This window comes from Rutidosis leptorrhynchoides, chromosome 4, assembly GCF_046630445.1.
Source record: "Rutidosis leptorrhynchoides isolate AG116_Rl617_1_P2 chromosome 4, CSIRO_AGI_Rlap_v1, whole genome shotgun sequence".
NCBI lineage: Eukaryota > Viridiplantae > Streptophyta > Magnoliopsida > Asterales > Asteraceae > Rutidosis > Rutidosis leptorrhynchoides.
In genome coordinates this window covers 502,644,713-502,661,105 of record NC_092336.1, presented here as the reverse complement: position 1 = coordinate 502,661,105, position 16,393 = coordinate 502,644,713, and the positions used below count along the sequence as shown (strand labels likewise).

Below are 16,393 nucleotides of genomic sequence, written 5' to 3'. Positions count from 1 at the left end.
TCGTACTCGTACAATACTCAGCTTCTAAATGTATTTACTATTGGTATATACACTCCAATGATCAGCTCTTAGCAGCCCTTGTGAGTCACCTAACACATGTGAGAACCATCATTTAACATCTAGCATGAAATATCTAACAAAACAACAAACTAATGAAGGCTATATGGAACCCCCATATTCACGTGAATGATCAACCTCACAAACACATTCTCATTCAATTTTTATGCATCAAATTACTCTCTCTCAAACTCTCTCTTCATATTCTAAGTGTTCTTCATCACCTTCATCAAAATCTACATCAATCTAGTTCATAAATCCATACATAAACCAACTTACAAAACAACAACTCAAGAACACATCAAGAACACTTCCAAGTTTGCTAGCTTACTTCCAATCTTGCAAATCCACTTTGAGTGATCATCCAACCTCAAGAAATCTTTCTTATTTACAGTAAGATATCTTTCTAATAAAAGGTAATACTCATATTCAAACTTTGATTCAATTTCTATAAATATAACAATCTTATTTCGAGTGGAAATCTTACTTGAACTTGTTTTCGTGTCATGATTCTACTTCAAGAACTTTCAAGCCATCCAAGGATCCTTTGAAGCTAGATCTATTTTTATAATTTCCAGTAGGTTTATCCACAAAACCTGAGGTAGTAATGATGTTCATAACATCATTCGATTCATATATATGAAACTATCTTATTCGAAGGTTTAAACTTGTAATCACTAGAACATAGTTTAGTTAATTCTAAACTTGTTCGCAAACAAAAGGTAATCCTTCTAACTTGAATTTTAAAATTAACTAAACACATGTTCTATATCTATATGATATGCTAACTTAATGATTTAAAACCTGAAAACACGAAAAACACCGTAAAACCGAATATACGCCGTCGTAGTAACACCGCGGGCTGTTTTGGGTTAGTTAATTAAAAACTATGATAAACTTTGATTTAAAAGTTGTTCTTCTGGAAAAATGATTTTTCTTATGAATATGAAACTATATCCAAAAATCATGGTTAAAATCAAAGTAGAAGTATGTTTTCCAAAATGGTCATCTAGACGTCGTTTTTTCGACTGAAATGACTACCTTTACAAAAACGACTTGTAACCTGTATTTCCGACTATAAACTTATACTTTTAATGTTTAGATTCATAAACTTAAGTTCAATATGAAACCATAGCAACTTTAATTACTCAAAACGGATTTAAAACGAAGAAGTTATGGGTAAAACAAGATTGGATAATTTTGCTTGTTGTAGCTACGTGAAATTTGTAACAAATCTATACAAATCATATCCTAGCTAACTTATATTGTATTATACATGTATTCTAATATATTATGTAATCTTGAGATACCATAGACACGTATGCAAATGTTTTGACATATCATATCGACCCATGTATATATATTATTTGGAACAACCATAGACACTCTATATGCAGTAATTATTGAGTTAGCTATACAGGGCTGAGGTTGATTCCAAAAGTATATATACTTTGAGTTGTGATCTAGCCTGAGACGTGTATACACTGGGTCGTGGATTGATTCAAGATAATATATATTGCTTTATTTCTGTACATCTAACTGTGGACAACTAGTTGTAGGTTACTAACGAGGACAGCTGACTTAATAAACTCAAATCATTAAAACATAATAAAAAATGTTGTAAATATATTTTGAACATACTTTGATATATATGTACATATTTGTTATAGGTTCGTGAATTGACCAGTGGCCAAGTCTTACTTCCCGACGAAGTAAAAATCTGTGAAAGTGAGTTATAGTCCCAATTTTAAAATCTAATATTTTGGGATGAGAATACATGAAATTTTATAAATGTTTTTACGAAATAGACACAAGTAAATGAAACTACATTATATGGGTGAATGATCGAAGCCGAGTATGCCCCTTTTTGCTTGATAACCTAAGAATTAGTAAACCGATCTACTAATTGACGCGAATCCTAAAGATAGATCTATTGGGCCTAACGAACCCCATCCAAAGTACCAGATGCTTTAGTACTTCGATGTTGTTTTTATCATGTCCGAAGGATTTCCCGGAATGATAGGGGATATTCTTATATGCATCTTGTTAATGTCGGTTACCAGGTGTTCACCATATGAATGATTTTTATCTCTATGTATGGGATGTTTATTGAAATATGAAATCTTGTGGTCCATTATTACGATTTGATAAATATATAGGTTAAACATATAACTCACCAACATTTTTGTTGACGTTTAAAGCATGTTTATTCTCAGGTAATTATTAAGAGCTTCCGCTGTTGCATGCTAATATATGGACAAGATTTGGTGTCAACATGCTTGTATAATATTGTTTAAAACTGCATGCGGGATTTATTTTGTTGTAACATATTAATATTGTAAACCAATATGTATTGGTAGCGTGTAAGTATGATATTTTTAGATTATTATTTCTGAATAATCTAGGTGGTGTCTTTTTAACCTTGTCGATAAAATAAAGGTTATGGTTTGTTTTAAAAACGAATGCAGTCTTTGAAAAACGTCTCATATAGAGGTCAAAACCTCGCAACGAAATCAATTAATATGGAACGTTTATAATCAATATGAACGGGACATTTCAGCTATAGCCATCTCTTGTCTCTAGAAAGGTCCGCCATTGGTCAACCAGGTGGCACATCGTGCCAGTTTTTTTGCAGATTTGGGCTGCTTTAGGGGGTGGCATGTCGTGCTACATCAGGGCTTATCAAAAATGCTTCTAAACTTGTGCCGGTAAGCCTCACCAATTTTCTGCACATCGTGCCTCGAACTTTTTGACCAAAAAGGAAAAAAACAGACCGAAACACACGAAAACCATCGGATAAAAGCCACTAACATTACCATAATACATCTTGATCTGGAGACATCTTGAAACGGCGTAAACAAGTCCATGAATAACATATACTCTCGATAAAACCACCGAACATAAATCCGATACACCAAATCGTCAACCCAAGGGATTTCAAACTATTTGGTGAAGTTCACTTTTAGATTTATCAATTCAGACTTGACTTTATTTTCTAAATAGTATGGGAACAACAAGGGAATTCAAACTATTTTGTTAGACTAGCTCGTTAAAAAATTGACAAATAAATGCCTAACATCTGAAGTAAATGTCGTATTTCTAGTTGACGCGTTTATGAAGCTAGTCGATCCATGCCCATTGGTGACAAAGCTAAAGGTTTTGAACCCTAAGACCGGTTAGTGCTGCTTCTGGTTTTTGTGTAACAATTAGACTTTGGATATTTGTTTATTCTTTTAATTTATTTTAACAACAAAGTGCTCCGGTTAGAGACATAAGTTTGCTGCTCAATTCGTAAATAAGCTGAACTTACATTTGGCTTATATAATGGTATTATAATAATTATATTGTTTTGGTTATTTAATAGGTCTACCAGATAAAGTGTTAAAAGCATGTTTGTACAAGCGCTTCCGCAAGGATCTATGCGACTCAAGTGTAACTGCTTCTGGTAAACATTCAACCCGCTCTTAGAGCACTAGGAGTCGTTCGATGTTAAATCTTAGTGTTAAATTTAACACTGAATTTACTGAGGCTAAAACAGGGGAAATCGTTCAGTGTTAAATCTCGGTGTTAAATTCATTATTTAAATACTTTTTAACATTATTAAAACAGAAAAACAAAGGGAAAAAAAAAAGAAAAAAAAAACACCATTACCACCGCAACGGTGACCCACAACGGTGGGATTTAACATCGATTTAACGGCGGGAGGGAGTGGGAAACTCCACCGTCCCCACCGTTAAATCCTTTTAACGGTGAAAAAACCTCCCCACTCCTAGAGCTCTTAGCTTTTATATTGTGATTGAACGGTCTTCACTATTATTTTTTTGCTTCATAAAGTTGTGGTTAAAAGACGTAACTGGGCTCAAATCAACTTTGTCATATACATATCACATTTGGCTTAGGCCTCGTTTGTCTTTTTCTTATTAAGCTCCGTCAATTAGGATATATAATGTCAGTTCTGAATAAGTCGTATATAATATTAGTAGTATTTAGTCATTAAGTGACCAATCAATGTAGCTTTATTCTGCTTATGATTTTTTGGTTATTTGATTAGTATTGTAGATAATGTGCAAGGAAAATCTGTGCACAAGTGCCACCGTATGGATTTAGGCGTCTCAAGTGAAACCGAAAACGTGGTCGTAGCTCCTGGTAATTAACCATTAAACCCCCTGTTATTATGGAGGCGAGGATCAACTTTTGTGTAATTATTTATGCTAATCGAGATAGGTATAAGCTTAATTACCGCATTAATTAAGTTATTGTAGCGGTTGGGTTAAACCTGTTTATTACTCTACTTAAGCTAATTAAGATATTTTTGTGACTTATTAAAAGTTTGTTCACATCCAATCTTAGCTTCTTGTCACCTGTTGAAGCTTGACTCGTCTTGTATTACACATGTAGTTGTTTTCTTTGCTTTGTTTGAACGAATGATATGCTAATAAGAAAATGTTAAGGGGCGTGACACCTAGCTCTGCCGCTGCATTTTTTTTCTCTTTTCAGTTAAATTTTTTTATAGTTTTTAACCGAACATCAACAAGTACAACTAGGGGTGCGCAAAAAATCCGATCCGAAATCCGAAACAAGAAAAAACGGATCTAAATATTTTGATCCTATCCGGTGAGATCCGAACCGGACAGAACCGGACATGGATAAAAAATGAAACCGCATAAAACCCAGATTTTATCTGGATATCTTTGGAACCGGATATATCCGGATTTTTTGTAGATTTCGTGAAAAAATGGCTGGAGTGTTGGGGCCACTGTTACATTCTAGCCGATTGTACTTTGTATCACTTTTTTTTGTGTATTAATTTGAATTGTTTTTGTATTATAAATAGATGTTAAGTGTTGAGGTAGAAAACACACCAACAAACAATTACTCTCTATTCTCTAATTACTACTCTCTAAACTTTACTTAATTATCCTCTATAATGGATAATTCACAAGCTTCCGCTACCGGTTCCGCTACGGTTGGAACCCTCTTCAAAAGGTTACACCATCGACGATGTTAAAGCGTTAAAAGTACTAGTCGAAAAGGTGACGTTTGGTCAAGATGCGGGCACAGATTCACTCGACTCACCGAGATCTTCTTGGTGGCAGTTGATCACAGATGCTTCTGCTAGCACTTCATCTGCATCTGCAATACCTATTTATATAACCAACACAATAATACCAAAATAACATCAGTCAGCAACACCAGAAAAGAATCATTAATATATTACATATGACTTATTCATATCAAACATTATATATCCAAATTATACAGTGAATTTAGCCAAATTTGTCAGTATGAATAAGTTAATTTGAGGCCAGGTACATCTTTTAACCACAACAACTTTAGAAGCAAAAGAGTAATTATGAAAACCATCAAATCAAAATCACAATAGAAGAGCAAATTGAATGTTTACCTGAAGTTTCTGCCACAACAGTTACACTTGAGTTGCATTGATCCTTGAGTTGCATTGAACACACATGCCGTTAACACTTCATCTGGTAGACCTATTGAATGACCAAAACAATAATACCATCAGGAGCCAAATGTAAGTTCAGCATATTTTCAATCTGAACCACAAAGTTCGAAGCACTTTATAAAAATTTTACATAAATCCAAAGTCAAACTGTGTAAGTTACACGAGAAGCAAAAGCAGCACTCACTGAGTCCACATTGACTAGCTTCATATACGTATCGGCTTGAAATAATAGCATAATAATCCAAATGTGATATGTATGAATAAACTGATTTGAGCTCAGTTACATCTTTTAACCAGACCAACTTTATGAAGCAAAGGAGTAATTATGAAGACCATCCAATAACAATATGAGAGTGAATGGAATGTTTACCAGGAGCTGCCACAGCTGTCACACTTGAATCGTATTGATTTTTGCGGTAGCGCTCGAGTACACGTGCGTAAACGCTTCATCTGGTTGGTCTATCAAATAACCAAAACAATAATAATACCATCATGAACCAAATGTAATCTTAGCCTAGTTACAATTTGAGCAGTGAAGTTATGTCTATAACAAGACAACTTTATAAATAAAAAAATAGAAGTCTAAAGGTTACACGAAATCAGAAGCAGCACTCACTGTTCGCAGGATTCAAAACCTTGAACAGCACCTCACGTGGGTCTGCATTGGCTACCTTCTTATAGAAATTGGCTTCAGATTTGGTATCTAATTAACCATAAGTAAAATTAGTTTTTCCAGCTTATTAATAAGTAATAACAAAGCGGTTCACATTAATTATTGGTGTCAAACTATAAGATCGTGGATTAAGTTTAGTTACCACAAGCTTCTTCTTCTGATGTATCTCTTATAGTTCGCGGAGTAAAGACCAAGGTGAAGGGACCTGTTCTTTCAAACATAGCTGCTCGACCTGAACCAACACAATAATAATAATAATAACTATAAGTATGACTATAATAATAATAATAATTAATAATTACAATAATAATAACTACATAATGTTCTCTAAAGCTTAATTCAGGAAGTAAGCAAGTAACAACTGCAGCTAACTTCTTGTACGGTTACAAAGACAGATATTATAAACCAACCCAAGCATCCACTGACATTTGCAATTCTGCATATTAAAGTTATCACATAAAATCAAAAAAATAGAAAATTAAAAAGAAAAGTAGTTATTACGCAATTTTCGGATTTCTGGATCTTCCATGATACGCTTGGGTTTGATCCGAGCATCTTTGATTTTAGCCAGCTCCGATTTAAACAGCTCCCGATTATTGTTTCGAAAATCTAGAAGAATTTGATATCTCCTTTGTATCTCAGGGCAGCGAGGACGCCAGGAACGACGCGCCGGTGGCATTATTCGTCCAATCGCCTCACTATTTTCCATCTGAACCACTAAATGTGATTTTTATACAACAACTAATTTGTAAATTTCATGACCAAACCCTAACTCCGATAAACAAGATGAAAAACGTAAAAACAATAGATAGAGAATACCTGTATTTTTGCAGAACTCGGGTTCTTGACGATTATGATGTAGACCGAGAGAGACGGACAGAGTTCTTAATGTATTGCTAGGGCAAATTTAGTTTTCCTCAAGATATAGATATAGATGTAGACATATACTCGGTATCATCAGATATAAAATATGGATAAAATAAATATATTTAATGTTTTCAATTCCCTTTCTTAATGTATTGCTAGAACTAGTGTTCGAAACCTCGCTTCGCGCCGGGGTTCGGTTTTCAATGTATTATATTGTGTTTAGTTTGTAAAATTATTTTGTGGCTAACGATGATATCGTTGAAGCGCAACTCGAGTCGAACTAAAAGGTTTAATCCGTGAAAGATTTAAATGTTATTTTAAATTAACAATATATGTACATCTCCGCGTTTCACTATGGAATTGTCGACTTTTAAAATTTTAACGCAAAATCGACGTGTATAAAAAGTACCTCAAATATTTAGCATTTTTTAAAAAAAACGTCTGATTTGCGTATAGTTAGTGACAGTGTGCTCCTAAAATTGTTTCGAGTTTAACGATGGTTTCAGAAAAATTTAACTCGGTGCGAGCGAGAAGATATGGCCCGTTGAATATTTGGGTGTAGTTTTTTTAATTTTTTTATGAAAATGAGTATTTGACACTTTACTCCCTGTTTGGGGGGTCGATTTTAATATTTGAACAAACTATGAGGGCTTTTTTTAAAAAAAAAAGGTGGAAAAGGGGGGAAAAAGTGAAAGAACGAAAGCACCACTGGCGACTATTAATTTTTTTTGTCTATTAGGTAGTATATAAAGTATGTAGTCGATTTATAACGAATGAGAAGTTTAATGGTTAAAGTATAAAATGTTAAAAGTTTTTGATAAGTTTGTAAAAACCATAAAGTTAGCTATTATATATTTTTGGGGGTTAAAATGTAAGTAAGTAAAAGAGTGAGGGTGGTTTGTGAAACTTTTGGGTTACTATTCACTTGCGCTTTGCCTTTTAGGTATAAGGTATAATCTTCACAAAATTCGTTTATTACTGCTTATAGATAGTGTTTCAATCAATTTTGAGGACTAATTTTATCAAATTTCACTTAAGATTTTTGTTCATCGTCTTCTTCTTAACAGCAGTTTAACAAGTTCTATTGATTGATATTAACACATTCTCTTAAAAGCCTACAATAGTATTTTTTAGTATATGGTCTACGTTGGATAAAAAAAAAATATGACCATTTAGTAGCTTAAATCCTTATTATCTATATATATATATATATATATATATATATATATATATATATATATATATATATATATATAGTAATTGAGTCCTAGAATAATAAGTATGGTTTATTAAATACGGTTAACTCAATAAAATTTACTAAAATAATTTAATAGACGGGTAAAAAAGGTTAAAAATTATTATGGTAAAAAAGTTAAAAAAAATAAATTAAGACCATATTAAATAAAAATGGCATAAATAAATTTTAAGTAATTAATGATCAATAAATATATAAACCTTTCATCTTTTAAAGAACGTAAGTTATTTTTTTAGCCTATAAATATGTCATCTCCATTCCATTTTTCCATATCAATTATACAAAAAAGCACATCATATTACTAATGTTGTATTCATGATTTTTTTTTAAGATGAGAATAAGAAGAAATGATATCTATCCGAATATATATATATATATATATATATATATATATATATATATATATATATATATATATATATATATATATATATATATATATATATATATATATATATATATATATATATATTAAACGTACTATATGTTTGTTTGTTTTTGTAGGTATCGAAGAAACACCAATTTCAATATATTGTAAATCGCGGACAAGGCAAGAAGAAACTAGGTTGACTCTATGTTGGATCGATTCGTCCGAAGATCTCTTTTTAATGTTACTATTATGATTATTATATTTTATATTTGTATAACTTATATGATTAATAATTAAGATTATAATTACTATTATGATTATAATTCATAATTATAATTATGAATATGATTACGATTATTATTTTTATTATTATTGCTTTTGGTTATAATTCATATAACTATATGATTATTATTGGTGTAAGGTTTTTTATACATGTAAATATATAAATAATATTTATTTAATTAATTTATTGTGTAATACTTTTTATCCATGTAAATATATAGATCATGTTTATTTGATTAATTTTTATAAATAATTTTATATATATATATATATATATATATATATATATATATATATATATATATATATGAAAATAAAAACTTTGAAACTATTGTTATCATTTATGTCATAGCTTAATTTTAAATTTAATACAAAATTATGATAAGGAAAATGAAAAGATTGAAACTAATCATAAAATTTATGACATATAAAATTTACTTAGTATGAATGAATGTTTATAACTAAAGTTTAATCAAGGAAAATAAAAAGATAACAGTTATTGAAAAGCTCATAAAGTTTACTACTCTTGGTGGTGATACATATATTTATTATAATAGTTAATAAATAGTTGTTATTATGGTAAAAAAAATTAAAAAAAAATAAATTAAGACCATATTAAATAAAATGGCATAAATAAATTTTAAGTAATTAATGATCAATAAATATATAAACCTTTCATCTTCTAAAGAACGTAAGTTATTTTTTAGCCTATAAATATGTCATCTCCATTCCATTTTTCCATATCAATTATACAAAATAGCACACCATATTACTAATGTTGTATTCATGATTTTTTTTAAGATGAGAATAAGAAGAAATGATATCTATATATATATATATATATATATATATATATATATATATATATATATATATAGAGTGGTAGGATCAAGAGGGAAGTAACTATTCGGGGGGAAGCGGGGGGAAGCAAAATTTTTTTTTTCTTTTCGTTTTTTGAAAAAACTTTGTTCACGAACATTATAGATGAGATGAAAATATGAACATTTAGTAGAGACACTTTGTGATAAATGTTTTTATTTTGGCGAAAAAACGCTCGAAGAAGTAATATATAACAATTATCGTATTTTTCGAGCGTATTTTGAGGTTTTAGCTATTGGGGTTTAGATATTAGGGTTTATAGGGTTTAGATATTAGGGTTTAAAAATTTAGGGTTTAGGTTTTAGATTTAGGGTTTAGATTTAGGATTTAGATTGAGTTTTTAACACGAACGGTTTAGAGTTTAGGGTTTAGGGTTTAGGGTTTAGAGTTTAGGGTTTGGTGTTTTGGGTTTATGAAATAAACCCAAAACACCAAACCCTAAACTCTAAATCGGGCTAAATTTTACTTCACAAAACATGAAGAAAAAAAACGTTCATATTCTTCACGAACAATATTATCTTGAATGTTAGTTTTGTCGATCGTTTTCCCTCCTAAATAATAACATTCGTCACGAAGTGTCTCTTCTAAATGTTCATATTTTCGTATGATCTTGATGCCGGAAAAAAAATTCAAAAAAACAAAAAAAAAAAAATTTTGCTTCCCCCCGCTTCCCCCCGATTGGTTACTTCCCCATTGATTCTGCCCATGTTTAATATATATATATATATATATATATATATATATATATATATATATATATATATATATATATATATATATATATATATATATATATATATATATATTAAACGTACTATATGTTTGTTTGTTTTTGTAGGTATCGAAGAAACACCAATTTCAATATATTGTAAATCGCGGACAAGGCAAGAAGAAACTAGGTTGACTCTATGTTGGATCGATTCGTCCGAAGATCTCTTTTTAATGTTACTATTATGATTATTATATTGTATATTTGTATAACTTATGTGATTAATAATTAAGATTATAATTACTATTATGATTATAACTCATAATTATAATTATGAATATGATTACGATTATTATTTTTATTATTATTGCTTTTAGTTATAATTCATATAACTATATGATTATTATTGGTGTAACGTTTTTTATACATGTAAATATATAAATAATATTTATTTAATTAATTTATTGTGTAATACTTTTTATCCATGTAAATATATAGATCATGTTTATTTGATTAAAATTTTACAAATAATTATATATATATATATATATATATATATATATATATATATATATATATATATATATATATATATATATATATATATATATATATATATATATATATATATATATATATGAAAATAAAAACTTTGAAACTATTGTTATCATTTATGTCATAGCTTAATTTTAAATTTAATACAAAATTATGATAAGGAAAATGAAAAGATTGAAACTAATCATAAAATTTATGACATATAAAATTTACTTAATATGAATGAATGTTTATAACTAAAGTTTAATCAAGTAAAATAAAAAGATAACAGTTATTGAAAAGCTCATAAAGTTTACTACTCTTGGTGGTGATACATATATTTATTATAATAGTTAATAAATAGTTGTTAATTTAAATCAATTGTTATTCAATGTTATAAACCTCTAATTTTATTCTATTCACGAGTTTTATATTGTGTGGTGTAGTAATACGTAATGGTTCATATTTATATTTATAAGTTTTTTTTATGTACTCTAATTATTATGTATCTACTTATTGTCACATTTGAAGTCATAAAGAGAGACCTTCAAAAATTTAATAGTAAATTGTAAAGGTAATATATGTTTTAATATTATGAATCGTACTACAATATAGAAGTCTTATAATGTTTTTTGGCATCATTTGTTAACTCATTTAACCACCTTTAGTAATGTAATTGAGTCCTAGAATAATAAGTATGGTTTATTAAATACGGTTAACTCAATAAAATTTACTAAAATAATTTAATAGACGGGTAAAAAGGTTAAAAATTATTATGGTAAAAAAGTAAAAAAAAATAAATTAAGACCATATTAAATAAAAATGGCATAAATAAATTTTAAGTAATTAATGATCAATAAATATATAAACCTTTCATCTTCTAAAGAACGTAAGTTATTTTTTTAGCCTATAAATATGTCATCTCCATTCCATTTTTCCATATCAATTATACAAAAGAGCACACCATATTACTAATGTTGTATTCATGATTTTTTTTAAGATAAGAATAAGAAGAAATGATATCTATCCGAATATATATATATATATATATATATATATATATATATATATATATATATATATATATATATATATATATATATATATATATATATATATATATATATATATATTAAACGCACTATATGTTTGTTTGTTTTTGTAGGTATCGAAGAAACACCAATTTCAATATATTGTAAATCGCGGACAAGGCAAGAAGAAACTAGGTTGACTCTATGTTGGATCGATTCGTCCGAAGATCTCTTTTTAATGTTAATATTATGATTATTATATTATATATTTGTATAACTTATATGATTAATAATTAAGATTATAATTACTATTATGATTATAATTCATAATTATAATTATGAATATGATTACGATTATTATTTTTATTATTATTGCTTTTAGTTATAATTCATATAACTATATGATTATTATTGGTGTAACGTTTTTTATACATGTAAATATATAAATAATATTTATTTAATTAATTTATTGTGTAATACTTTTTATCCATGTAAATATATAGATCATGTTTATTAGATTAATTTTTATAAATAATTATATATATATATATATATATATATATATATATATATATATATATATATATATATATATATATGAAAATAAAAACTTTGAAACTATTGTTATCATTTATGTCATAGCTTAATTTTAAATTTAATACAAAATTATGATAAGGAAAATGAAAAGATTGAAACTAATCATATAATTTATGACATATAAAATTTACTTAGTATGAATGAATGTTTGTAACTAAAGTTTAATCATGGAAACTAAAAAGATAACAGTTATTGAAAAGCTCATAATGTTTACTACTCTTGGTGGTGATACATATATTTATTATAATAGTTAATAAATAGTTGTTAATTTACACATTAACTAATAGAGAAAAGTTATGAATAGTACCCATGGGCATTTTTGACTTTCCACCTTTTTTTTAATTTAACTAAATTTCATTTTACCAACAACGCCCCCCACACTTTTTTGAAAAATTCAAATCGACCCTCCAAACAGGGGGGTAAAGTGTCAAATAACCATTTTCATAAAAAATCTTAAATAAACTCCACCCAAATATTCAACGGGTCATATCTTCTCGCTTGCAACGAGTTAAATTTTTCTGACACCATCGTTAAACTCGAAATAATTTTAGCAACACAATGTCACTAGCTATACGCAAAACGGACACTTTTTAAAAAACGCTAAACATTTGGGGTACTTTTCATACACGTTGATTTTGCGTTAAATTTTTAAAAGTCGACATTTCCATAGCGAAACGCGGAGATGCACATATATTGTTAATTTAAAATAATATTTAAATCTCTCACGGGTTATACCTTTTAGTTCGACTCGAGTTGCGCTTCAACGACATAATCGTTAGCCACAAAATAATTTTACTAAATGCAATAAAATACATTGAAAACCGAACCCCGGCGCGAAGCGAGGGTTCGATAACTAGTTTATATCAATTGTTATTCAATGTTATAAACCTCTAATTTTATTCTATTCATGAGTTTTATATTGTGTGGTGTAGTAATACGTAACGGTTCATATTTATATTTATAAGTGTTTTTATGTACTCTAATTATTATGTATCTACTTATTGTCACATTTGAAGTCATAAAGAGAGACCTTCAAAAATTTAATAGTAAATTGTAAAGGTAATATATGTTTTAATATTATGAATCGTACTACAATATAGAAGTCTTATAATGTATTTTGGCATCATTTGTTAACTCATTTAACCACCTTTAGTAATTTTTGTTTATATATATATAGTTTCATGGTTAGTACATATGACCCGAATGTGCAGATTTTCATAGTAGCAAACAAAACATATGCACAAAATTCTACTTAACCACTTGCATAATAAGACCAACATCAACTTTCACTTCACGGTTAATATGTTTTCAACCAAGTCCGGACATGACTCTAACCATTCGGAACATGAATTTCAAAATAGTAAAATTTGAGACAAGTCGTGCAACGCACGGGCATTGCCTCATAGTACTATATATAATAGAACAAGACCATTTATTTAACAAGACCATTTATTTTTATCAAAAATAAGCGCAAACCTTATCACGTTCATCGACTAAAACTGAACTAAGACCATAGATAACGCGGCGGCATCCGCCACAATCAGAGGCGAAACTGTGTGGGGGCAGGGGCTGCCGCCCCCAGTGGAATTTTTTTCAGTGTAAAAATTTTGGGTTTTTTTGACTTTGCCCCCGGTGAATTTTTTTTTTGCCCCAAAACCTACATATTTTGCCCCCAAACCTTCAAATTTTGTCCCAAAATCTTCAACTTTTGCCCCAAAATCTCCAAATTTTGTCCAAAAAAATAGCTACGGTTTAATTTTTTTTTTCCCCCGGTGAAAAAAAAATCATAGTTTCGCCACTGGCCACAATGCCATCCACATGGCTCGACAAACGCTGGGAATGGGCGTTTGTGAGCGTTTGTCAGCCGGCGTTTGTCGGCCGATCACGGGGGGAGAGGGGACGGTTTGGGGAGGTGGCTTGCTGTGATTGGTGGATGATATGTAGCCGTTGGGCTGTTTAATTTTTTTTTTCCTCCTATAAATACATACACATTTTACCATCTTTTTCATTATTCATTTCACACTTTTCTCATACATTATACATATCAATCCAATTTATATAAACATAAACATTTTAGTTTTCATCAACAAAAAATGGATTTTTTAGCCGCGAGTCTTGATTTGTTATTCGATAGCACCTCGTTCGACGATGAGGAAGAAAACTAACCTAGAAGAACTCGGGTGCAACGAAACCCACGACATTTTATTAATAGAGATCGTGAGCAAGTGGGTATTAATTTGTGGAACGACTATTTTTCTCAAACTCCGACATATCCACACGACATTTTCAAGAGACGATTTCGGATGCGAATTCAATTATTTCTTCGTATCAAAGACGATATTCTCAATCACTCTTATACTAATAATGTTCCTAAACACTTTGTATTTTTTCAAAAACATCCGGATTCACTCGGACGTCTTGGTTTTACTACGTTTCAAAAAATAACTTGTGTGTTACGCCAATTGGCGAATGGAACATTCGCTGATATTTTTGATGAATATATAAAAATGGCGGAGAAAATGAGATATGTTTGCTTAAATAACTTTTGCAAGTGTATAATTGATTTATATGGCCGAGAATATTTGCGGAAGCCGACGGCAACTGACGTTGCTCGGTTGTATTCAGAGCACGAGGAGAAACATGGTTTTAAAGGAATGTTGGGTAGTATTGACTGTATGCATTGGGCTTGGAAAAATTGTCCCGTTGCATGGAAAGGTCAGTATACTAGAGGTGATCACAGTCACCCTACGATCATGCTTGAAGTGGTTGCTTCATACGATATGTGGATATGGCATTCGTTTTTGGGATGGCAGGTTCAAACAACGACATAAATGTGTTGAATCATTATCCATTGTTTGATTCACTAAAAAAGGATAGAGCTGCACCGTCTCCGTTTGAAGTAAACGGACATGTCTATCCCTTTGGTTACTACTTGGCAGACGAGATATATCCTGATTGTACAACCTTAATAAAGGGATATTCGACGCCTATTGATGAGCCACGAGTCAAATTTACTAGATTTCAAGCGAGTGCTCGAAAGGACGTAGAGCGTACATTTGGTGTTTTACAAGGTAGGTTTGCAATTTTAAAAACTCCGGCACGAGTTATGAGCGTTAACAAGATGAGAAGGATAATGTACAGTTGCATTGTTATGCACAACATGATACAAGAAGATAACAGTATTGCCTTGAGTACTTGGGAACAATAATGGTTAGATAAACCCGAAAACAGGCTCCGTCGTAATATTAGGAGAAGACTCAAAGATCGTAAATCACGAGAAAATGAAATTCGCGATCGAAACGTACACGATCAACTACGTGAAGATTTAAAGGCTCATATTTGAAACCTCCCACCAAACTTTCGTTCTACAAACTAGTCTTCTATTTTTTTAATTCATGTAACGTTTTTCTTTTTAATGTAACGCTTTTTTTAATGTAACTTTTTTTTTATTAATGTAACTTTTTTTTTATATGTATTACATTTTATCTTATTTAATAAATAAAAATTAATTAAAAATAACCAAAAAAAATCAAAAAAAATTACCACGTCATTGTCATCCTTTGACAAAAGCCCCCATAACAACTTCCCCCTTTCCCTGCCATGGTCCAGTCACTGACTTGCCCCAAAAAGTGCACCTCATTCACTCCACGTCACAATCACCATTATCCATGG

General features: G+C 29.9%; 1 protein-coding gene across 1 annotated transcript; it reads left to right on the top strand.

Moving 5' to 3' along the window:
* The first annotated feature begins 15,228 nt into the window (after positions 1-15,228).
* Positions 15,229-15,929, top strand: LOC139842439 (uncharacterized). Its single transcript, XM_071832577.1, has 2 exons — positions 15,229-15,436; positions 15,535-15,929. The coding sequence occupies exons 1-2, from the start codon at positions 15,229-15,231 to the stop codon at positions 15,927-15,929; spliced, it is 603 nt and encodes a 200-aa protein (XP_071688678.1).
* Positions 15,930-16,393: the final 464 nt, after the last annotated feature.

What these genes read in the sequence shown, in the direction of transcription:
- LOC139842439 (XM_071832577.1), top strand. Translation starts at nt 15,229, where the DNA reads ATGGCGGAGAAAATGAGATATGTTTGCTTAAATAACTTTTGCAAGTGT. An exon ending in TTGTCCCGTTGCATGGAAAG is followed by an intron (nt 15,437 to 15,534) that starts GTCAGTATACTA and finishes TTGGGATGGCAG; the next exon opens with GTTCAAACAACGACATAAAT.